General features: G+C 36.3%; 1 protein-coding gene across 1 annotated transcript; it reads right to left on the reverse strand.

Moving 5' to 3' along the window:
* Positions 1–500: 500 nt before the first annotated feature.
* Positions 501–4369, reverse strand: LOC127106573 (probable pectinesterase 53). The gene is made up of 5 exons (XM_051043856.1): positions 3823–4369; positions 3468–3663; positions 3163–3369; positions 2589–2824; positions 501–741 (listed from the first exon to the last, which is right to left on the reverse strand). The coding sequence occupies exons 1-5, from the start codon at positions 4182–4184 to the stop codon at positions 588–590; spliced, it is 1155 nt and encodes a 384-aa protein (XP_050899813.1). The 5' UTR covers positions 4185–4369; the 3' UTR covers positions 501–587.
* Between the last annotated feature and the right edge of the window lie 19453 nt (positions 4370–23822).

Consider the following 23822-nt stretch of genomic DNA (forward strand, 5'->3'; position numbering starts at 1 on the left):
CCCAATCTTTATTTCTTCCACAATTCAGTTTTGTTTCTTTTCATTACCATTGTGAAGCGAAATCTTACAACTAAGGTTGGTTGATTCACTCGAGTGAAGAGTGAAGAACAAGAGAGATTTTGATCAGTGTAATTGAATCTTGTTCATCAAGATTTGGTTCGAAATTCTCTATAGATTTTGGTAAATTTCTTAAAGAAAAATTGATAAATTTCCAACAAAATAAAATTCAATTGTTAGATTGATTTTTTAAAATTTCTTTTATAAGGAGTTATCGAATGTTTAAGTTAAACTTTGACATCTCTTTTTAACACATATTCACTTTTTTTTATATCTTTTTTTAGTTAGAGAAAACAAAGTAAAAACATTCCTAAAATGCTAATGAAGTATTACCAAACCTCATTGTTGAATTTTTTTCTCTTAGTACTGGAATATAATGCAAAATCCAAAAGGGACTATCAATTTTTTTCCAACAAACCTATCAAAATATTATTATTATTATTATTATTATTATTATTGTTATTATTATTATTAAATTTATACATAAAAATATTTGTGACAAGAGAAAACAAAGTAAATTTTCTCTAAACTCAAAAGAAAGAATTAATCCATTCAGAGCCATCAATATAGCTAAGTGAAATAAAAGGTTTAGCTTCTTCATCAGTGAGTTCCCTTGACCATGATACTCTCCCTGCATAGCTTGCTCCTGCTCCTGTGCATTTGTATTGTCCATAGAATACAGTCCTATATAGTAGGGGTGTTAATAGTGGACCCAAAAGAACAAAAATACACCAACAAAATAATTATAAAACGCACTCACATGCGCATGCTAATGTATCTATATAGTTACTATATATTATAAACAAACCAAACAAGTAGTTTGGTGACAAGTTTTTTTTAGCACTTTGTGTATTGGAAGATAACACATGGATTTGCATATTGCTTTATAGTGGGAATTCATGTAAGGTAGTGGTTTCTTTTCTTTATGGTTGTATGTAACTTTTATTAAGTAGGTATCTAATATAGGTTTTGCTCTATTTGATTGAAGAGATTCTTATTCATATTTATAGTAAGATGGAAGCTGACTCCGGAAAGATTGATTGGTGTGTATGTCAATTGGTATAAAAGCAATGAGGTTTGGGAAAGTATTTCAATTATATATTTACTCATTTTTAATGTGATCTTGAATCTTTGACATTGGATTTTTTTGGAAGATGAAACTGATAATAATTACTATAAATCCGGGGACGCAACTTTGAGATTTTAAATTTGAATACGATGATGACGTCAAATTTAACAAACTCGGTGTTTGTGAGTTAAAATAAAATTTATAAACAGAATCTTTGGCATCAATAAAAAATCTGATTTAAGATTAGTCCACACACATCATATATTGGGTGGGAGGGGTGGCAAAACGGGCTCGGTCCGCTGGGCATGCCCGTTTTGCCCGCACTTTTGTGCGGGGCGGACCAAAGATTTAGGCCCTCACCCTCAAATGTGTTTGTCCCGCTCCGCCCCGTTTTTTTCGCGGGCATTTGCGGGCACGTGTATTTACATAAATTTTTACATATTTAAGCTTAAAAAGTATAGTGCCCGCAGGTTTTTTCCGCCCCGCCCTCACTTTTTTACGGGACGGATCTAAATTTTAGGCTCACATCCTCAACTATAACCGCTCCGTCCCGTCCCGTTTTTTTACGGGATTTTGCGGAACGGGCCTAAACGGGGCGGGCATGTCCGTTTGCCACCCATAGATGGGACTATTAAAAAAATCCATCCAGTCGAATCAAACTGTCAAATTGAATTAAGTTGAAGTTAAAGCAACTAAACCGTTATATTTGATTAGTAAATTGAAATAGATTGCAGAATCACTTTAAAAATCAAATCTCAAACCAAAATTCAAACCAAAAATGTTAAAGACAAGTTTAAAAAACTTCAAAAGAAAGTATAACGATTAAGCGTTTCAAATACTAGATTACACTAGATCAATAATTTTAGTTTGATTCGGTTATGGGTAAATTAAAACGGTTAGATTTGGTTTGGATAGTCTTTAACTATACTTCAATTCAGTTCGATTGGATTCTATAACATAACTATACTACGAACAATCCCTATACTAGTCAAATCATTTTTTAAACGAAATGCAAAACAACCGAAAGAGTCATGCATATAGTTCCAAGGTCTCTTGTTTGAATCGAGATAAGATGTCCGGTCTAATAATATTGATATTTATCGGTTGAATAAATTAATTCAAACAATTCAAATCATATTACCTAAATTTATATTATTGACCTAAAAAGGGCATGATTATTTAATTATCACACATAAAGTTACTTTTTTTTTGTGATAAAAAAAATGTTGTAACGATAAAACGTAGACGTTCAATTTAAATCAATGGTTAAGATTATGTTACTACATAAAATTGACTAAGTAAAAATCGGTTGGACATCAAATCTCATATCAACGGATGTAATTAATTGATGCATAAAATTGCGCAAATTCACACTAGCCAACACGTGTGAATATGAGTATAGATATTGTAAGCATGTGAATGAGAATGTGAAAAAGAAAAAGAGATATGATGATGGACTTACATTTCACGATTGGGATCACCCCAATTATACCATCCTTTGGGAATGATGATATTGTCCATGTATGTATAAGCAAAGACAACTCTAGAAAAAGGACCCCAAGCCCTTCCAAGGTATAGTGCCCCTGATCCCGTGACCTTACAGTGTACAAATGAGAATCCCGTGTCTTCCAATATACTGCTCCTTCCTTGTGCTGTTACTGCCCCTGTATTCTCTGCTATCGCATGCACGTGACAACCCTACATAATATATACATCAACAACTATTTTACCAACTAAATCCACTACTAAGAAACTCTAATACAGAGACACATCGACATAATCATACGTCTGACATGTGTCAGACACCAGACACATATTTGTCTAAAGATGTTAGTGATACAGAGATAGTTGAGATGTATCAGACACGGACACATATTTGTGTAGAGGTGTCACTGGTACATAGTCTGACACCATCAAACACATATTTGTTTAGAGGTGTAGGGATATAAAAATAGTTAAATCGTATAAGATACAAACACACATTTGTTTAGAGAGGTGTCTCTGATACAGAGATAGTTGAAGATGAAACTAGTTACCTCAAAAAGAGAGAGAGCATTGCCGAATATGAAATCAACAGAGCCTTCAATATAACAATCTTTGTAATAATGTCTACCAAGATGATCATAGAGTGTATCTTGTGCTCCTAAAAATTTGCATCCAAGAAACATTGCATTATCAGCTGAAATCCTCAATGCCACACCTTGTTTTCCAACTGCTCCTGGTGCTGGAATTGGAGCAGTGTTCTATAACAAAAAACACAAACAGACAGGAATTTTAAGGAACATGAAAGAAACTAAGGAATTAATTTAATAATGAGAATTGTTTTTTTTTTGTTACTTACTTTGAATGTGATGTTCTTAGCAATGAAATAAGGTGAATTAACAGCAAAAGTTGCAGAACCATATGTTCCTAATGTTTGTCCTTTTGCAGCAGGATTAGGTGTTTGAGCAGTGTCACCCCATTGAACAATTGTTTTATCTGCACCTGCTCCTTGTATTGTTATGAATGATTTTAATGGCGGAATATAAACTTTCTCTCTGTATATTAACAAAAAACAACAAACAGAATGCGACAGAATTATTATTCTATTAGAATAAGAATAACAAAAACAATTATAGATACAGGTAGCAGCGCAGTTTATTATCCGTTTGTCTGTTATTACTGTATAATCTTGATAAATATGAATTAGTACTTACGTGTAAACACCTTCGTGAACCTTAATGACGACTCTAACTAGGTTGATGAACGGAAGAGAATCAATGGCTGATTGAATCGATGAGAAGCCTCCTTTTTTGGAATTCTTATAGACATTCAAAGTGTAAGAAGGAAAAAGCTTGTTTTTCGCTGTTCGGAAAACTGTGTGTTTGAGACCACCAACAAATATCACCCATTTCATGAACTGTTGTTCTGATTCTTGAACTTTGGTCATGTTTGGAGAGGTTCCATTTCCATTATAAGGTTTTGGTCGAAGGCCTTTGGTGTGACATTGTGTTTCAATAGGATTTTGTAGAACAAGAGCAAGTACTAAAACATAGAAAATTGGATTCATGTTTGACATGTTATTTTAGAGAGAAAGAATGTAACAAACATATAAGAAAATTTTGGTTTGGAATTGGTTTGTGTTATGGTTTTATATATACTATATGTTATGTTATTTGGTACTTGTTTATTATGTGTGGGGCCATTGGAGTGAAGTTGAATCAGAGAATCATTGACAGAGAGATAGGTCACGGGTGCATCTATCTTGTGATATAGCATGGACAAAGATTAAGAGAGATGAACAATCTAAATTGTAAACCATAGGACAGGTTGCACTTTTTGTTTATAAAAATGTTGTTGTTAAGTTATTTTGTTTGTTTTGGTTTATGTCACTTTTTCTTTTGTTGTTGTCTTGTTTGTTTGGTCTAGTACTACCCGTGAGTTCATTTATTTTTGTGTCAATATTGGTGTATTAGGTTATCACTCTCTTATTTTTAATAATTTTGAAGTAGTTTTTTTGTAACTGGTTACAGGTTTGATGTAATCGATTATATGGTTGAATTTTTTTTTTAATATTTTAGTTGGTTAGTTGGACACTTTTTTGTATTGTTGTATATATAGTCCATGTTGGGTTGTTAATGAGACATTATCCATTTAGACCTTAATTCTCTCTAGTTTTTTCAATGTTTCGATTATTCTCTTGTTCATCATTTACCTTGTGATAAGGGTTTTTAGCCAATATTTGACATCAAGAGTCTGGTTCTTTGATCGAACACGTAGTGTACGAAAATGATTTTGTCATCTCAAATGAACATATCCCTGCAAATGTCTCAATTCTCGATGCGAAGACTTATGGCAAGTGGTGCAGACAGATGAAGGTGCAATTTGGTTATTACGATGTTCTTGAAGTGATCAAATATGGTGTTAATCCACTTGTAGAAGGTGCAATAGCTGCATAAAGAACTGCACACATGGAAGAAAAGATGAAAGATTTAAAAGGTTTGCATCTCATTCATCAATGTGTTGATGTTGATAACTTTGAGAATGGTGACTGCATATCCTCAAAGGAAACTTAGGAAATCTTGCAGAAAATTTATGCATGAGCTGATAAGGAAAAAGTGGTGAGGTTACAAACTCACGAGAGGCAGCTGGAATTAATTCAGATGGAAGAGAAGGAAACTATTAGTGAATTTACTTCAAGAATCACAAGATTGATTAATCAAGTGAGATTATGTAGAGAGACCATCACTAAGCAGTATGTGGTTGGTAAAATCTTGAGATCTTTAACATCAAGATTCGGTAACGTAATGGTTGCGATTGAAGAGTCCAAGAAACTTTCAACCGTGAGCAAATAAGAGTTGCAAAGATCTCTTGAGGCTCATGAGAAGATGATGAAGGAGATGAATGTTGACAAAGCAAAGGCTAAAATTTCTTTGCAACGCCATTTAGTTGGAAAAGACATGAAGATGAAGGGAAAATGGTCCATGAAAAAATGTAGAGGAAACTATCACAACTATGGTGGAAGGTGAAACTAGCGGAAATATACCCGAACGTATCGCACGTTCGAACATACAACAGAGTCGCCATCGAACTTTATTGATTCTCGAAGGAAAGGGAAAATATCGATAAAACTCGAGGGAAAGAAATATGTTGGGTAAGGAAGTCGGTTATGCAAGGGGAAGGTATTAGCACCCCTAACATCCATGGTACTCCATGAGAACCGTTGTGATTGCTCTTGCTCGAATAAGTGTGATATCTGAAGATTACTCGCAAAAGAATAAGGGAAAAGGAAAAGAAATAAATAAACTGCTCATTAAGGATTAGGACCTTCATGTCTACGTATCCTTATAATGCAATGAAGAATTCAGAGCCTCGTAGTTCATAGAACTAGTGGTAGGAGGTGAAAAGAAGTGTGATCAAAGTATGGTCTGAACCAAAGGGTTGTGTTTTGAACTCCAACAAGGGGTGAAATATGAACCCAAGAGTAAAAATGGTGTTGACCGATATGTGGACTAGTCGGGCTACCACTATATGGTATAGCCGAAAATAAGGAGAATTAAGTGTTTGGGTACGACCCAAACAACTATTGGTTCACAAAGTCATATAAGATGGAGCTCAAAGGGATAATGTACTTGGCTCAAAGATAACAAGTATATCACATGAAGTCAATGAAGGTAGAATACGAATGTATCATGGAGATGAACAAGATGAAATGACCGAAGTCATAGAAAGGTGTATTGAAATCCATGGGAGAAATGGAATTTGTACCATAGAGGGAAATATCGTCTTAGAAAAAGAAGGAATTAAATGTTTGGGTACGAGCCAAACAACTCTAGGTACAAATGCGGACTACCGCTATATCACCCTAAAAGGGTGTATATGGAATTCCAAAGAAGACTGTATTTCGGTCTCAAAGGAATAGTATGTCACTGGGTGAGCGGTTTATGATTGAAGGTAGAGAATGAATCATGAACGACATGAATGATGCCCTAAGACGGAAGGAGGAATAATTAGGAGTATGCTCGCCAAGGATTCATATCCTCGTGCCTACGTGTTCTAATCGTGCAATGAGAAAATTAGAGCAATCGTAGTTCGTGGAACCACGAAACAAAGGAAAGAGTTTGAAAGTGATGAAAAGTATAACTTGCACCAACATAACGGTATCAAGGGAACCCACAAATGGAAAGTGAACTTGGAACCAAAGAGTAAAATTGGCATTGACCGATATGTGGACTAGTCGGGCTGCCACTATATGGTATAGCCAAAAACAAGGTGAATTAAATGTTTGGGTACGATCGAAACAACTCTCAATTCATAAGATGGTTGCCGCTATATCGTCCTAAAAGGGTATATGCGGGGCCCAACGAAAGTATTGTTAGGTACAAGGAATAGTATATCACTAGCTGGGGAAGAAACGGTTTGAGATCAAATAAGAATAGTATCTTGGATCCATGAAAGTGATAGACTCTGAACCGAAGAGTAAACAAGTGTCATAGCCAAAAAGAATGAATTAAATGTTTGTGGACGATCAAAACAACTCTTGATTCATGAGGTGGACAACCGTTATATTATCCTAAAAGGATGTACATGGAGTCCAAGGAGAAGTATATTTGATCTCAAAAAGATGGTATTGATTGAACGAATGAAGAATGATTGATTAATAAACAAGGTAGCTCGCAAAGAATCTGAATTCTCTTGGCCACATATCCTTATAGTGGAATAAGGAAATCAGAGCTTCTGTAGTTCAGCCCACTAGGGCTGAAAGAAAAGATGATTAGGGCAAAAGAAGTGATTGATTGAAAATGGAATAGACTTGATAGTTACTTGGTAATAACCAAACTAAAGTCTATGAGCAAAGATGGATACAATGAGCAACTGGGTCAAGCGTCCCGTACCCAAAAATATCCCGAATGAGGGTAGGAATACTCCATTCTCATTCCTTCTTTACTACATAAGGCTCATGACATGTAATTCTCATCCTAACTTTTAAGTTACTGACATAGAATCTTTGTTGCTTCTTGTAATGATGAAGACCTTATCAATCATTCGATTCGAATTGCACTAAAGTCTAGGAATAGAGGTGAATACGATGAGCAATTGGGTCAAGCGTCCTATACCCAAAGATATTCAGAGTGAGTTAATGGAATCCTCTACTCTCATTTATTCTATATTAATTAAGGCTCGTGTCGTACAACTTGAGTTATGATTGATAAGTTGTTGGTGGAGTCCTTAATTTGTTGAACTGCTACTTTGTAAAGAGAGACTTGCCAATCATATGATTTGAGTTGTGCTAAAGTCTATGAATAAAGTTGAATACGATCAGCAATTGTGTCAAGCGTTCCGTACCCAAAGATACTCAAAATAAGTTAATGGAATTCTCCACTCTCAATCATTCTTTATTGCTTAAGGCCCACGCCACTTAATTCTAACTTTGATTTAACAAGCTCTTGAAGAATCACCTTTGATATGCCTTTGTATGATCCACTTCTTGGTATGACCGAGGATGCCTTGATTTGAGTCTGAGTTAAGGCGTCGAGCTCCACACGGAAAAAGTCTTATTAAGTGGCCAAGGGTCTTTTGGTCACTCCAATTAGATTGTGGGATTATAAAAGATCAAAGGATTTAGTTGATCAAAATTACTTTTAATCAACTTGAATCGAGGGTTAGAATTGGTTTGAAAACTATGATTAATCCTAATCTAGTAGTTAGAGTTTTGTTACAAATTATCCTAAGGGATCATGTAATTGTTGGAACTTGATTGAAATTCTATGTCAAGATTAACCCTAGGGGATCATGCATTTCTATGGTTGAAAAACCAAAATAAAACCTAAAAGAGTAAAAAGGTCATTTTACATGGTATGTCCAATTTGAAAATTAAACTAGGACTAATTTTAATTAAAGGCTAATCATCCTAATTATTTCTAATCAAGACAAATTAATCCAATTAATCAATTTTTATCCTAATGTCTAATTATGATTTAATCATGTTTATAGTTAATTAATCTCTAACTAGAAACTAAACCTAAATATTTCTAAATTTTAAACAAATAAATACCTAATTTTAAAATTCTAATTAGCCTAGTTAACAAAAATTAAAAGGTTAAAAAACAATTAATAAAAATGACAAAACAAGATTAAAAAAGAAATAAATGGCAAATAAAGAAAGTGGACCAAAGGGGGTGCAGGCCCTGAAAGCAGGAGGGAAAGCATGAATTCTGGCGCATGGGCCTTCAAGGCAAGCCCAATGCATTTGTTTCTAGTCAGGGGGTGTAGGAGCAAAAACTGGTGTGAGACAACAATTTCTCATTAGGCTTGGATGAACCAAGCCTATCCAGAAGCAACCCAATAAAGGGGATCTTGACTTGGCAAATGGTCAATAAATTTTGAATGACTTATACGCGCGCTCACTCATGGCCATCCTCAGACCACTTGCGCCTAACTTCCACCGTGGGCCACGACGCCGGAAATTGCTTCTGGCGGCGGTGGGCACCACAAATGAAAATTGGAGCTATCTTAATCTCCGTCTCCACCTCCTGATCATGAATCCATCCTCTAATTCCCCTAAATTTTAGCCTAGGTCCATATCCGAAACAAAGTCCTCAAGAACCCTAAGAACTCAATCCCAAATTACACGTCCATGAACAATATTCAAAGCTCCTTATGTTAGGGCTTTGCATCAGCTTGATGTAAGGTGCAGTATGGCAATCAGAATGCGAAGAAATAATGAAGATGGGCAGACCTCCGAAGCTGGGACTTGCTCCACGAGTGTTTATCAGAGAAGATGAAGACGAAGAATCACTTGTTTAACAAGTACGACCTTGTATTTCTCTTCTTCAAATTTTTCTTCTCTTCTAAACCAATTCTTCTTTTTCTGAATCTTGATGGTATGATCGAATTGAGATTTCTGAGTGGCTAAGCTCTTTCTTCTTGAAGCTTCAATGTGAAGTTTCAATGGAGTTTAGAAATTGAGCTTTGAGTGTGAGAGGGAGATGATTCAGAGAGAATTTGAGCTTGAAGGTAAAGGTGCTGAAATAATGATGATGATGATGATTAAATAGATGTTAGGCTCGGATTATAGTAGGCTTGGAGTTTGTTGGGATCAACTCACTGAGTTAATTGACAACTCAGTTAGTTAGGGAATTAGAAACTGGGTTAGTTGGTTAGTTGAATGGAATGAGTTCAAGTGTTTGCTTATGACTGGCCATTGTAGGTTACCCTTTGAATAATGACTTGTTGTTTAGTAGGATTAGGTGCAAAGTGTAACAAGTGAGCTTAAGTGTGACTTGTCTAATTCCAATTCTGTTGAACTCCATCTAAGCCTATTTCTTGTAATGTTAATTACTGTTATCACTTGTAGAGATTGAATCAGCGGGTTAACTTGTTAATTGTAATAGTTGGTATTTATAGTTTAGCTATTTGTGATGTGTTGTGGCTTCAATTTCCAACCAGGGATATTAGTAGTCAATCTATTTTGAGCTCATTAGGAGTTTTGATTTCCTACTATGAATCAACATGTAGGATAGCAGTTGGTGTGTCAAATGTGGTTTGCATGTTACTGACTGGGTTGAGTCTCTCCTTGCAGGGTTCTGGTTGTTGCAGAATTTGGCTCCTGATGCAAGCTTGCTATTGTTATTAGGAATTATGTTGACAAAATTATGGTTTGACTTTGATTACAGGTCAATTGCAGTAGGCTTATGGTGTGCTGTTGTCTTGGATTTGATGTTTGTTTTGGTGTCATGGTTGAACTAGGGTAGGGCTTCTTGGATGCTTGGATTGTTGCTCAAAGCTCATGTTGGCTTGATGGTTTTGGTCATGGTTTATGCATCATAACTTGGCAGGTTCTTGCACATGCTACATGACATGTTTCTGTTTGTTTTTGAAATTGTCTCGGCATATTTTTTTTTGTCACATGGATGTTGTGTTGAATGTTGTAGGATGCAGGTTAGCTTGATTGGTTGGTTGCAGACATGGTCATGTTCATTGGCTTTGCAGAGCTTGCATGATGTAAATGGTATGAAATGGTAGGGTTTGGTTTAAAATGCTTGATTAATGTTGTAGAAAATTGGAATGTATAGGCATTTGGTGTTAGTTAAACATGGCATGTTTTAGATCCAGTAATCTTTGCTCATGATCTTGTTCTGCAGCAGGTCTGTAACCTTGATGTGCATCCTTGATAGGCATTCTGCAGGTGATTCTGTTTGGTGTTTTGTGGTGATCTTGCTTCATGTCATATTAGGTTTTGATTGGCTCTTGCATCATGCTTTACCAATGTTTCTAACTAGCTTTATGTTATGGAGTATGATTGCAAACTTATGGCTTGCATGGTTTCCATAAATCATGTTCAATGTTGATAATGATAAACAATCTTCGACACTACACTCAATTGGACAGATTCTTCCTGGACTCTCTTTGCCATTTGTAGGTTCTGACCTGGACCAGCTTAAAGCAATGCATTGAGCAGTGGAATTGGTCATCATCCATTTTACAGCAGGTGAATGGTTTATTTATGACTTGGCAAGTTCATGGTTTTAATGTTCTGACTTGGTTTGTTCAAAAGCATGGCCATAATATCTTGCTTGTTTGCTACATGTGTGACTCATGATCTAGCTTAGTTATGACTTATTTTGTAGTTTTCTTTGGTAGCTCAATGCATGTCCATTGGTCCAATCCCCTTGGTAGCTTGGTCATGAGCACATGGAGGTTGGTTGGTCAAGGCAAATGGCATCAATTTTTCATTTTGAAGTTACATGTGTGAATGACAAACCAATGGTCAAAATGGGACTTGGAGATTATGATTAGGATTAGGATAGGATTGTAAAAATGATTAAGTTGACTTTGGTCAAGGTTGACCAAAAAAGTCAATTGTTGACCAAAGTTAACGTTTGGTCAAAGTTCATTTTTTTGTATTCTTTCTCATGGAATGACATTGTAATGGATTGTAGTGATCATTTCAATGAAATTGATACTTGTATTTGAATGAATTTTATGCTTGTAATGATCATGTAGGAATATCATTTAACATTGATTGAAATCAACCATGAATATGACCTTGGATGAACATGAATCAAGACTTATAATTAACTTTGAATTGGATTAATCAAGCCATGGTATGGGATGAATTATATCATATGGCTACTGAACTTTGAACAACCAACCACATAACCCTATGAAATCAAACCTTGAATGAATGATACATGACAAGACTTGAGTGCGAATGGACCATGACTTAAACCAATGGGAGAGTATAGATGATATAAGACTTAGATGAATTATTAAAACCTAACCATGACCAAATTGGACAATGACTATGACCTAACAAAGTATACATGAACAAAACATCAAGGCATTGAAATCAAGCAAGGCATGAACAAGTTATGGGCTAAACATGGAGGGATGACCAGATGAAATGCCATGAGAATGGGAGCAAATGAATGTGATAAATCCAAGACTTGAGCTGGGGCCAAAGGACCTAGGCCCAAGTTAATGGTACCAAACCATGTAATCGCCATGAATGGACCAAAAACAAAAGGTTATGAGGGACAATGATCAAGCAAGGTCACCAAACACACAAAGGGTAAAGAAGTGGATGAAACTAGGATTTGGGGCTATCCAGATGAAAAGTCAAGCTTTGGGACCAAATCTTCCTTGATTAGGGTTATATGAAGCATGCCATTCAACCAAGATCTTTGAATCAATCATGATGCTTCACAAACAAGTCTTCAATGGATGAACCTCCCCCAATTAGGGTTTTGATAGTCAAGGTAAGGCTTAGAGAAATTTCATAAGGCATTATACCCAAGTCATTAAGAATTATGGTTTGAAGGCCCCAGGGAGTGCTTTGATGAGGTCTTGTTGAATTTACACCTCCAAGATCAATCAATTAGGGTTTTAAATCACATATGATCAGATGAAGATCCAAGCCATACTTTTGAAGCTTGATCCACACACAAACCCTAACTTTGAAAGCCAAGAGCTTTGAATATATATTGATCAACTAATGGATGAATCATGCATATGAAAGAGGCATGAATGTATACATATGATTCCCAAGTCAAGGGTTGAATGAAATGTGAAAGGGGAGGGCAAATTTTGGGGTACAACAACTGCCCCTATTTAATCTTCTTGAACCATAATACAAGAATTGCGGAAGCTTTTTAGGTATTCTAGGTAGAAGAGGATTAAATACTAACGTATCCAAAAATTTGCCTGCTGAGAATGGTCATACTACTGAGGTACATGTATGTTTTTGGTATTCTATGGGGGAATTGCGGATGGAGAGTATGATATGCATGTTACATGATGTATGCTTTATTTTCATGATCCATGAGTGTTTATATGGTTAGACGGATGCCATTTATGAGGTATGGTTTTTTGATACAGAGGGAACTCCGACTCCTCATCAATTATACCAAAGAGACTGATATTGAAAAATCAAAGGTGTTACCCTTGTTGTTAAGGATCCATCTAACCCTGCTGAGGAATACAACGATACATGATCTAACCGGGCAATCATCAAGATGTTGCAGGTGTTCAAGCAAAACTTTTAAACTACCAGTCATCTTTTTAAGCTTTTCGGGAGTTTACAGAAATGCATAAAGTTTTCTTTTAATGTAGCTTGTATTAATGTCCAAAAAATTTAAATCATTATGTGATTAAGATAAATCAGTTATTTCGCAGACAAAATGTAGGAGAAGCAAAAACAATTGATAAAAGAAACTGAACTTTATTGATCATGAACAAAACTGTACATATGGTGTGTACAAGGATTCAAACATCCTTAAAGAGGACATCACAAAAATTGAAAAATATAAGAAATGACAATGGTAAATATTTTTGTATTTTTCCATTGATTATAACATTGGTTGTCATCCACTGTAGGATCTGAATCCCAAGACCTTGCTTTGATTGACGATGATTGAATTGATCTTTGACCATCTGAGATCTAGCTTGTAGTGTAGTAGGCTCAAGGGTCATAGTCAATTCCTTTATCCCTAACTTTTTCCGGTACATTTTCTATTCTTCTCATCCACCGGGATGCTCCTTTTTTCCTAAGTCTCCCTTTCGGGTTTTCGACTTAGCGAGCTTTATATTCATATTTGATCCCTAACTTTTACATGGACAATTCATTTTTTGGTCCATCGGGATAACCATTTTTTCCTAAATTAATCTTGTGAGGGTTAATCTAGCGGGCTTTCATCATCATTTCTTTTTAGGCATAATAGTTTTTGACTATGTCTGCATTCACTGGCGACAACAAGTCTTCCACATCCATTGTTGTGAGGATTAGGGCTCCACTTGAGAAAGCCTTCTTAATGACAAAAGGTCCTTCATAATTAGGAGTCAATTTTCCCCGAAGGTCTGAGTGAATAGCAGAATACCTTTTGAGCACGACTTCTCATGTGCGATACTCATGAGGAAAATCATTATTATCAAAGGCTCATTTAAGGCGTCTTTAGTACAACTGACCATAGCAAATGACCGACAAATGTTTTTCTTCGATCAGATTCAGCTGGTCATACCGAGATTGAACTCATTCAGCTTCGTCAAGATCAACCTCCATGATGACCCTGAGTGAAGGAATCTTGACTTCAATTGGTAGAACATCTTCCATCCCATACATTAATGAGTACAAAGTTGCCCTAGTGGATGTACGAACCAAGGTCCTGTAACCGTACATAGAAAAAGGTAGCATCTCATGCCAATCCTTGTATGTCTTGACCATCTTCTGGACGATTCTCTTGATGTTTTTATTAGCTGTTTCTACGACACCATTCATCTCGGGCCGGTATGGTGAAGAGTTGTGGTGCTCGATCTTAAATTCTTCGCACTACTCCTTCATTATATTGTTATTGAGATTACTGACATTGTTAGTGAGGATATTGCTAGGAATTCCATAGCGGAAAATTATCTCTTTCTTGATAAATCGAGTAATCACATGTCGAGTGACATTGGCATATGAAGCAACTTCGACCCATTTCCTGAAGTAATCGATAGCAACTAGAATGAATCGATGACCATTGGAAGCTTTAGGCTCTATTATCCCGATCATATCAATACCCCACATAGATAAGGGCCATAGAGACGTCGGAACGTCCAACAAAGTCGGTGGCACAAATATCTTGTCACTGTATATTTGGCATTTGTGGCATCTTCTAACAAAGTTGTAACAGTCAACCTCCACTGTCGTCCAGTAATACCCATCCCGAAGGATCTTCTTGTCCATAGCAGGACCTTTCACATGTACACCCTTGCAGCCTTTATGTATAGATTCTTTGATCGTGCTAGCTTCGTGTCTATCCACGCATCTGAGCAGCACAGAATCATAATTTTCCTTATATAACACATCACCATTTAAGAAAAACTTGGAAGAGAGTCTTCTCAAGTCCTTCTTCTCAGTAATAGATATATCCCCCGGATATTACTGTTTCTCCATAAATGACTTTATGTCATAGAACCAGGGTTTATCATCAGGATCTGCCTCGATTGCTAGACAATGTGTTGGTTTATCTAAGTGGTCAATATGGATGGCTGGTGCTTCATTCTTCCATTTGACTTTAAACATAGATGTCAACATAGATAGATCATCTGCTAACTGATTCTCTTCCCCAGGAATATGATGAAAAGGGACTTCATCAAAGTAGGGTATCAGTTTTCAGATATGCTATTTATAAGCTATCAACTTGCTATCTCGAGTTTCCCAATCACCTTTTACCTGACTTATTACTAGAGATGAATCTCCATATACCTCAAGAATCTTGATCCTTAAGTCAATGGCCTCCTCCATACCGTAGATGCATGCCTCGTATTCTGCCATATTGTTGGTGTAGTCAAAGCATAGTCTAGCAGTGAATGGAAGGTGCAAACAAGTTGGGGAAGTAATAACTACGCCACTTCCATGACCACGAGCATTGGAAGCACCTTCAAACACGAGCGTCCATCACCATCCTGGTTCGGGGCCTTCCTCGGGGTTTATCACATGACCTGGAATAGTGAAATCTCTGATAAACATGACGTCTTCATCCGGAAAGTCAAACCTCAATGATTGATAACCTTCCATAGGTAAATGAGCAAGGTAATCAGACATAACGCTCCCCTTTATTTCTTTTTGAGTCACATACTGGATATCATATTCGGTTAACAACACTTCCATCGAGCAATTCTACCAGTAACAACAGGCTTTTCAAATATATACTTTACCAGAACCATTTTGGATATCAATAAAGTAGTATGGTATACCATGTATTATCTCAGGCGTCGAGCAGCCCAAGCCAAAGCACAACAAGTCTTCTCTAAAAGTGAGTATCTAGTCGCACCTTCAGTGAATTTCTTGTTGAGGTAGTATATTGTGTGTTCTTTCTTGCGTGTATCATCGTGCTGACCCAAAACACAACCCATATATTCATTGAGTACCATGAGGTACATAATAAGCGGCCTACCAGGAATCGGCGGTATGAGGATTGGTGTTTCTTTCAAGTATTTTTTTTATTTTATCAAATACCATTTGACAATCGTCATTCCACACAATCGATTCATTCTTCCTCAATAATTTGAATATTGGTTCGCAGGTAGCTGTCAAATGTGATATGAATCTGGAGATATAATTAAGTCGACTAAGGAAACCTCAGACTTCTTTTTCTGTTCGGGGAGGTGGCATTTCTTGGATAGCTCGAACTTTGTCGAGATCAACCTTAATACCTTTCTAACTGACTATGAAACCCAATAGCTTACTAGATCAGATCTGTAGTGGGAAATTCATGATCATCAAGTTATTGACAAGCTAGAGATCAAATAACAAGAGTCACCACCGAGCTTTTATTGTTTCCAAGGGAAAAGGGAAAAAGTACGAACAAAACCCAAAAGTAAGAAGTTTTCAAATCAAAACTAATAAAAAGTCAGAGATCACAGGTAAGGGGGTTGGTTACACAGAGGGAAGGTGTTAGCACCCAAAGTGTCCTAGGTAATCCTAGGGAGCCCTTTTTGTGTGCGTATGTACTTAGTATAAAGTGATGTTTACAAACAAATATAGTGGGGGTGAGAAAAGAATTCATTAATTATATTTTTGTATTTGACAAGACCTTCGGTCTTGTGCCTACGTACCAATATAAAAATGAGGGATCAAAACCTCATAGTTCGTGATACAAATTTCAAAATGGATGCATTATTTTTAACAAAAATTAAGTTTGAAAGACACAATGGTCTAAAAGATGGTTTGAATGAGTTAGTTCTTTTTGGCATTTTGAAAGTTTAAGTCAAGTATAGTTAAGTCTATTTACAAGTTTGATTTAAGAAAAGAAGTTTAAAAATGCAATGGCGTAAGGCCAAAGTTTCTATCTTTTTGCAAAAGTGGTCTAAGTTTAGAACAAAAGTAGTTCACACAAAGAAGATTTTGAAAAATGGAGGGAGATATTTTGAAATTAAAGAAATGGGGAGAAGATGAAGAGACTATCCTATGTATAAAATTAAAAGTTTAGAGTTGAAAAGATCTAACCAAATGGGTAGCAATCCAATAGACAAGAATGTCAATAGAAACCCAGAACTCCCTTGGACTTTTTAGAATCAAGCAACACACAAATGCACAATTATATTATCTTGAAGAGCAAGGCATCAAATAAAGATGACCACATCCAAGCTTATCCATTCCATGATCTTCACCAAAATAGCCCATGTAAATGAATTCCACAAGTCACAGGTTCAAAATAACAGCTTCACAATGATCATGTTGCAGATGAACTTAGAGATATCTTCAAAGATGTATCAGATGAAGTTTCAAATTGCAAGCACTTGATTTCTCAGCAAGTTGGAATTGGCCAAGTCCTTTAGCATAGGAAGGTTGCCTAGATTCTAAGTCCGTTTGTCCAAGATCAAGCCAACGGGCTACTCAAAAGTTTTTTAGGGTTTTTTGTTATTATTATGTATATTAATGGTCAAAGACCATACAAACAAGAAAAATATACACAAACAAGATATATCACACAATATGGACTAAGTGGACAAAGTGAAAATTGCATTAACATAACAATTAGAATGATATGAACAATGGAAAATGAAATAGAGTGCTAAAAGTAAATTGCAATAAAGTAAAAGCTTGAACTTAAAAGTTAGTAGTTAATTGGTTAGAGGTTAGTATTGCTTTACTTTTTCTTTTGCTTTTCATTTCAAGACATTCTTTGGAGAACACTCAACCCAATTATCACAAGCATGAATACTTGAACCAAAACATCTTCCAAAGGAAGGAAAGAAGGCCAAGTTTCCATATAATACCATGAAAGAGGGGAGACTTACAATCTCACTAACTAGAATGCTTATGCCTTTGATGTCACAAATTTAGCGCTATGTTAAGCAATCGTAATTGGACTTATGTAGAAGTCACAACTATTTGAGGTTGGGCAATATAATTTTGGTGTTAATGCATGTTAGAGACATAGTACAATGGGCTATGCTCATGAAACATATCACACATAAAGAGAATATGCAAAAGGTGTGGCCTAATCTCATCCATACTCATGTCAATTTTTCAATCAACTAGCATTAGGACTTTGAGATGTCATAGGCCAAATGGAATGAATGCATCAAGAATGGGAGTGAGATGAAGAGGGAGGGGAATGGATCAAAACACAAATAGCTCAAAGGAGGACTTTTACCAAATTAATATCATCCATTCATTTTGGGAGATGGAATGTACATTCCATCAATCCCCTAAATCCAATGATATTAATTTGACAAAGTCAAATCAACCTTGACCAAGGCCCAACAACAAGAGTTAAACATAAACACCAAAAAATTAAATACTAAAATACTAAAATAGTGCATTTAAATTAAATATGGTTTGTCCAATTCCTAAAATCTCATCAAAACACCAAAAAAATGGTCATGAGATTTATCATAGGTCAAACAAGGTCAAAGGACCTTGGAGAAAAAATTTCATAATTTTTGGACATTTAAAAATATTTTTAAACAATTAAAAACAAATGCAAAATCAATTAATTCATGAAAAATATTAATAATGATCCCAAAAATAATTTTAATTCAGAATATGAAAGAGAAAAATATTTGAAATTTTTTGGTGAAAGTCCCATATTTTTTGGATCAATATTGAATTTAATATGAATTATTGAAAATAATGCAATTAAAATAAAAATTAAAATATCAGAATAAACGTGGACCACTTGATCTCCCTCATTAATTGAGGTGGAAAATCAAGTGGCTAGAGACACGCGTTCCACCGTGCACATGAGTCATCACGCAACAGGCATGGTATTCAAAAGGAACGCGCGAGATTAAAACAAATGAGATGAATCCTATGGATGTGAGACATGCCAGCGCATGGCCGGAGCTGTAGCTCCGGTCTTCTTCTCCGGTGGACCTCACCGGACTGGTCCACCATCAACCATCACCAAAATTAAAAACAAGGACATGATTTCAAAGTAAAAATGGCACTGAGCTCGAATCTGGCCTCAATTCACTCTAACTCCAAGTATATTGAGAGATCCATGGAGTTGAAATTTGAGGTACATGAACTGAGTTGCTTCGATTTAGCCTCAAAGCAACTCAATCTTCTTGCCTACATTGGTAGGACTTCAGACAACCAAAGAATCAATATAACTGAGCAATAATTTGAGAGAATCGAAGAGATCAGAATTTCTGGAAAATTCCTTCAATGGAGGTCTAGATTCAACTGATCTTCATCTTGCTTGTGCTTGATCTCACTCCACTTTCTTGCAGAAGAAGGATTGGATGCTTACAAGGTTGTGGATTCTTGGAGATTTGAATTTCAAAACAGTGGAAATTCAACCTCAAATTCAAATGAATTTCTCAGGTTTATCCTTTGCAAAGTGAGGGTTAGAGATGGGGGATCAAAGTTGGCGCGAATGTGTGTTGATTGTTGAGCATATGAGGCTCTATTTATAGTTGAAACCATTGATATTTGCACACTTGAAATCACTTTCCAAATTTGGTCATTGATGATGCATGGGTGCATGGGCGTGCATAGGCCCATAAAATCATTTCCATAAGTCCACAAATGAATGTTAGATAGTCTGAATTCAGCTTGGATTGCAAGGCAAGTGTACATTTGGATTTTAAGTTTGATCCTTGACAAGTGATGTCATCATGTTCATGCCATGTGCAACCTATGCATTCCTTGTCCAAAATGAATTCATTTGGGCTCTTTAGAAAGGTGAGATCAAGAGGAAAAACCTTCATGTTCAACACTTTTTCATTTGGAGCTTGGAACTTGGAGAAATTTGAGGTGGAAGTTTGGAAATTTTTGACATATCAAAAGTTTTCTAAGTGTCAAGCCATATGTCTCAATATTCCACCTTCCTTAACTTTTTATATGAGATTAAAATGAGAAAAGTGTCTTTATAAAAGTTATATCTCTCTCAAAGACCTTCAAAATGGTCACCAATTTCATGTCATTTGGATTTTAAATGATAGAGTTATGCGTTTTTGAAGTTTTGAAAAATCACTTGGTCGATGGTATAGGTCAAAAGTGACCTATAATGTAACCTCATATCATATGCTCAAAAAAGTTGAATTAGCTTCCACTCCAAACATTAAAGTTGAAGTAGACACATTTAATTTGATTGTGCAACCTGGAAATCTTTCATATCATAGAAATTGAGCAAGTTATGGCGTTGGGAAGTTGACTTTCAAATTAGGGTTTAGACAAAATGACCTATAATGTTTCAACATAGAAAATGATTTTCTAAGCAAAACTAGCTCTAGGTCTCAATCTGAAAGTTGTTTGAAATGTCATTTAGAGTAAGTTTTCTCTTGGAATCATTTTCATATGGTGAAAAGTGTAGGAGATAGGGTCTAGGGAGACCCAGTTTTGATCAGATGAATCCATCTGGCCAACCACCATCAACCAACTTGCTAACTTCAAATTCTCTTGACTTTCTTGGCTCATGGTAGATAATATATGCATAATATGATGAATTTTGAAGTGTCCCTTGAGAAATTTTATCAATTGGTGAGATATCTTGTTGGAGAAGTTACTCAAGATACCTAGTCAAACTAGGGTTTCCAAGGCAAATCACCCTTAAACTCTTTAGGAAACTTGATCAATATAACATGTAGAGCACATTGGGACTCATATAATGCTTATAACCATTCTTGAATCAATTCTTGGTTGTGCTCTTTGTTCATGAGGGTCTCAAACCCTAGATGTGAACTTGATGAATCAATGGAATCATGCCCTTCCTACAAAAGATTTAGACAAATGCAAAGACATATTTTTGGTATTTTGGTTAGTGGAATGATAAAATACAAGTATGATACAATCATAAAGTGCTTGGTGATCTTTCCCAAAACAAACCCAATGAAAAAGGGGTAAGTAGGATGCCAAGGTATGATCCCAATGCTAATGCTTATGATGAAATTACATGAGGGATCTTAGGGTCAAAATTGGGGTCTTACAAGACCCCAAAAGTGCACTTTACTGAATTCAAACACAACTTGAACTTCCAGAGCCTGGCAAACAACTTCCTCAGGTTTTCTAAGTGATCATCTTCAGTTATGGATTTGGAAATCATGTCGTCCACATAAACCTCAATCTCTTCAGAACCCAAATTAATAACATCCACTGGTTCTTTTGGAAGGGGTATGACCCAACTGATCAATGATCTTGAAGTTACTCCTCTTGATCAATTTGCGGAATTCTTGGCCTTCCTTAAAAGTGATACTTTTTTTTTTGTGATCTTCAACCTGTTCGTCTTTAACCATCGTCCATTTACCCTTAGATGTTTTAGATTCTGCACTCTTATCGACAATAACCTTTGTTGGTACTGAAACAACTGTCATGGTCGGAATAGCGGGTACAGATGCCTCTGCCTACAGAGGAGGAGTAGGAAGGACCTTCTCCTTAGGCGGGACAACTGTGGGTGATAGAGACACCCTAGGAGTGTATTTTGGAGCGAATACACAGCCACTGCGAGTCATGCCTCCCGCTCCAGTTATATTAACAATTTTAGTGTTAGGGATGTGAATCTCTTTTCCTCCCACATATGCAATCGTTTCATATTTCCAGGGCACCGCCTTGGTATTCTGATACAGGAATGGGCTAGGAACACAGATATGGATCAGATGAATCTTCTTGGGAGGAGCTTCAAACTTCTTCTTCCTATACACAATAATTATAGGTTCGATCACTGCAATCTCTTCAACTTCCTTAGATCTGGAAAACCGTATCAACCCTTGATTCATCAGCTCTTGCACACAACCCTTCAGGTCATTACAACTATCTGGATCAGATTCACACACAATGCCATCATCGTGGATACCAACTAGAAACCCAAACTGTTCAAGCTTCTTCAACACTACTGACATTGGAATCTTCACATCATCATCCCTCTTAACAGATTCTGCGGCTTCCTCTTTAATGACATCACTGACTGCTGGGTCACCAGGATTAGGTAGAGGGTTTGTTTTAACATTAGGCTTTTCTTGTGAGAAATACAAAACCTTTTGATTAATCAACTCTTGTATTTTATTTTTGAGGGTCCAACAATCTTATGTAGAGTATCCTATATACCCGACGTGGAAGGCGCATGAGGCATTAGGATTGTGCTTAGGATGATAAGGAGGAGAGGCTGGTGGGATTTCCCTTGGCACTATAGCCCTTACATGGATTAAATATGGTACCAGTTCAACATATGGTACCGGAATCTGATCAAGACGAAGACGTTTGCCAAAGTTGTTCCTGTTAATTTGGCCTTAGCCTTTGCCCTTATTATCACGAGTGTTTTGTTGATTCTGATTGTTTTGCGCCTGTGTTGGTTGTTGGTTGCGGTTTTGTGGATGATACTGACACGGAGGTTATTGATATTGAGCGGCGGCCACATAAGGATATGAATAATATGGCATGCGAGCCATAGGAAATTGATATTGGGGGTGGACATTTTCTGTTATAGCACTTGTTTCCCATTATTTCTTTTTTGTAAAGCCCTCACGCAGCTTCTTATTCATAGTTTGTGGAGCGACAATACCTGCGATATTTCCTGATTTCAACATGTTTTCGACACATTCGCCAATAGTCACCATATCAACGAAGTTGGTGGAAGAATTACCGATCATTTTCTTAAAATACAGCCCCTGAAGAGTACCCATGAAGATGTCAACGAGTTCATTGTCTGATAAAGACCGTTTGACCCTGGAAGCCATTTCTCGCCAACGTTGAGCATACTCCTTAAAAGTCTCACTGGATTTCTATGCCTGATTCGGTAGTGTAGCGGTAAATTCGTGATCATCAAGCTATGGATAAGCAAGACATCAAATAACAAGAGTCGCCACCGCACTTCTATTATTTCCAAGGGAAAGGGGAAGAGTACGAATAAAACCAAAAAATAAGAAGTTTTCAAATCAAAACTAATAAAATGCCAGAGATTATAGGTAAGGGGGTAGGTTACACAGAGGGAAGGTGTTAGCACCCAAAGTGTCCTAGGTACTCCTAGGGAGCCCTTTCTTGTGTGCATATGTATTTTGTACAAAGTGATGTTTACAAACAAATAGAATGGGGGGATGAGAAAAGAATTCATTAATTATATTTTTGTGTTTGACAAGACCTTCGGACTTGTGCCTACGTACCAACATAAAAATGAGGGATCAAAACCTCGTAGTTCGTGATACAAATTTCAAAGTGGATGCATTGCTTTTAATCAAAAAATTAAGTTTGAAAGGCACGAGAGCCTAGAAAATGGTTTGAATGAGTTAGTTCTTTTTGGATTTTGAAAATTTTAAGTCAAGTATAGTTAAGTTTGTTTACAAGTTTGATTTAACAAAAGAAGTTTGAAAATGCAATGGCATAAGGCCAAAGTTTCTAATTTTCAAAGGGTCTAAGTTAAGAAAAACAAGCACAAGCAAAGAAGCTTTTAAAAGGAGGGAGAGATTTTGAAATTAAAGAGATGGGGAGGAGATGAAGAGACTAATCCTAAGCATAAATTTAAAAGTTAAGAGTTGAAAAGATCTGACCAATGGGCTGCAATCCAATAGACAAGAATGTCATATAGAAACTCCAAATTCCCTTGGATATTAGAATCAAACAACAAACAATGCATAAAATATTAACTTGAAGAGCAAAGCATCAAATAAAGATACCCACTTCCAAGCTTTAGCCACTCTATGATCTCTTTCACATTTGCCCATGTAACAGGTGAATTCCACAAGTCACAGGTTCAAAATAACAGCTTCACAATGATCATGTTGCAGATGAACTCAA

The sequence above is a fragment of the Lathyrus oleraceus genome, chromosome 7, assembly GCF_024323335.1.
Source record: "Lathyrus oleraceus cultivar Zhongwan6 chromosome 7, CAAS_Psat_ZW6_1.0, whole genome shotgun sequence".
NCBI classification, from domain to species: Eukaryota; Viridiplantae; Streptophyta; class Magnoliopsida; order Fabales; family Fabaceae; genus Lathyrus; species Lathyrus oleraceus.

What these genes read in the sequence shown, in the direction of transcription:
- LOC127106573 (XM_051043856.1), bottom strand. Translation starts at nt 4,184, where the DNA reads ATGTCAAACATGAATCCAATTTTCTATGTTTTAGTACTTGCTCTTGTT. An exon ending in CTAAGAACATCACATTCAAA is followed by an intron (nt 3,370 to 3,467) that starts GTAAGTAACAAA and finishes TTTTTGTTATAG; the next exon opens with AACACTGCTCCAATTCCAGC. An exon ending in GGTGATCCCAATCGTGAAAT is followed by an intron (nt 742 to 2,588) that starts GTAAGTCCATCA and finishes CCTACTATATAG; the next exon opens with GACTGTATTCTATGGACAAT.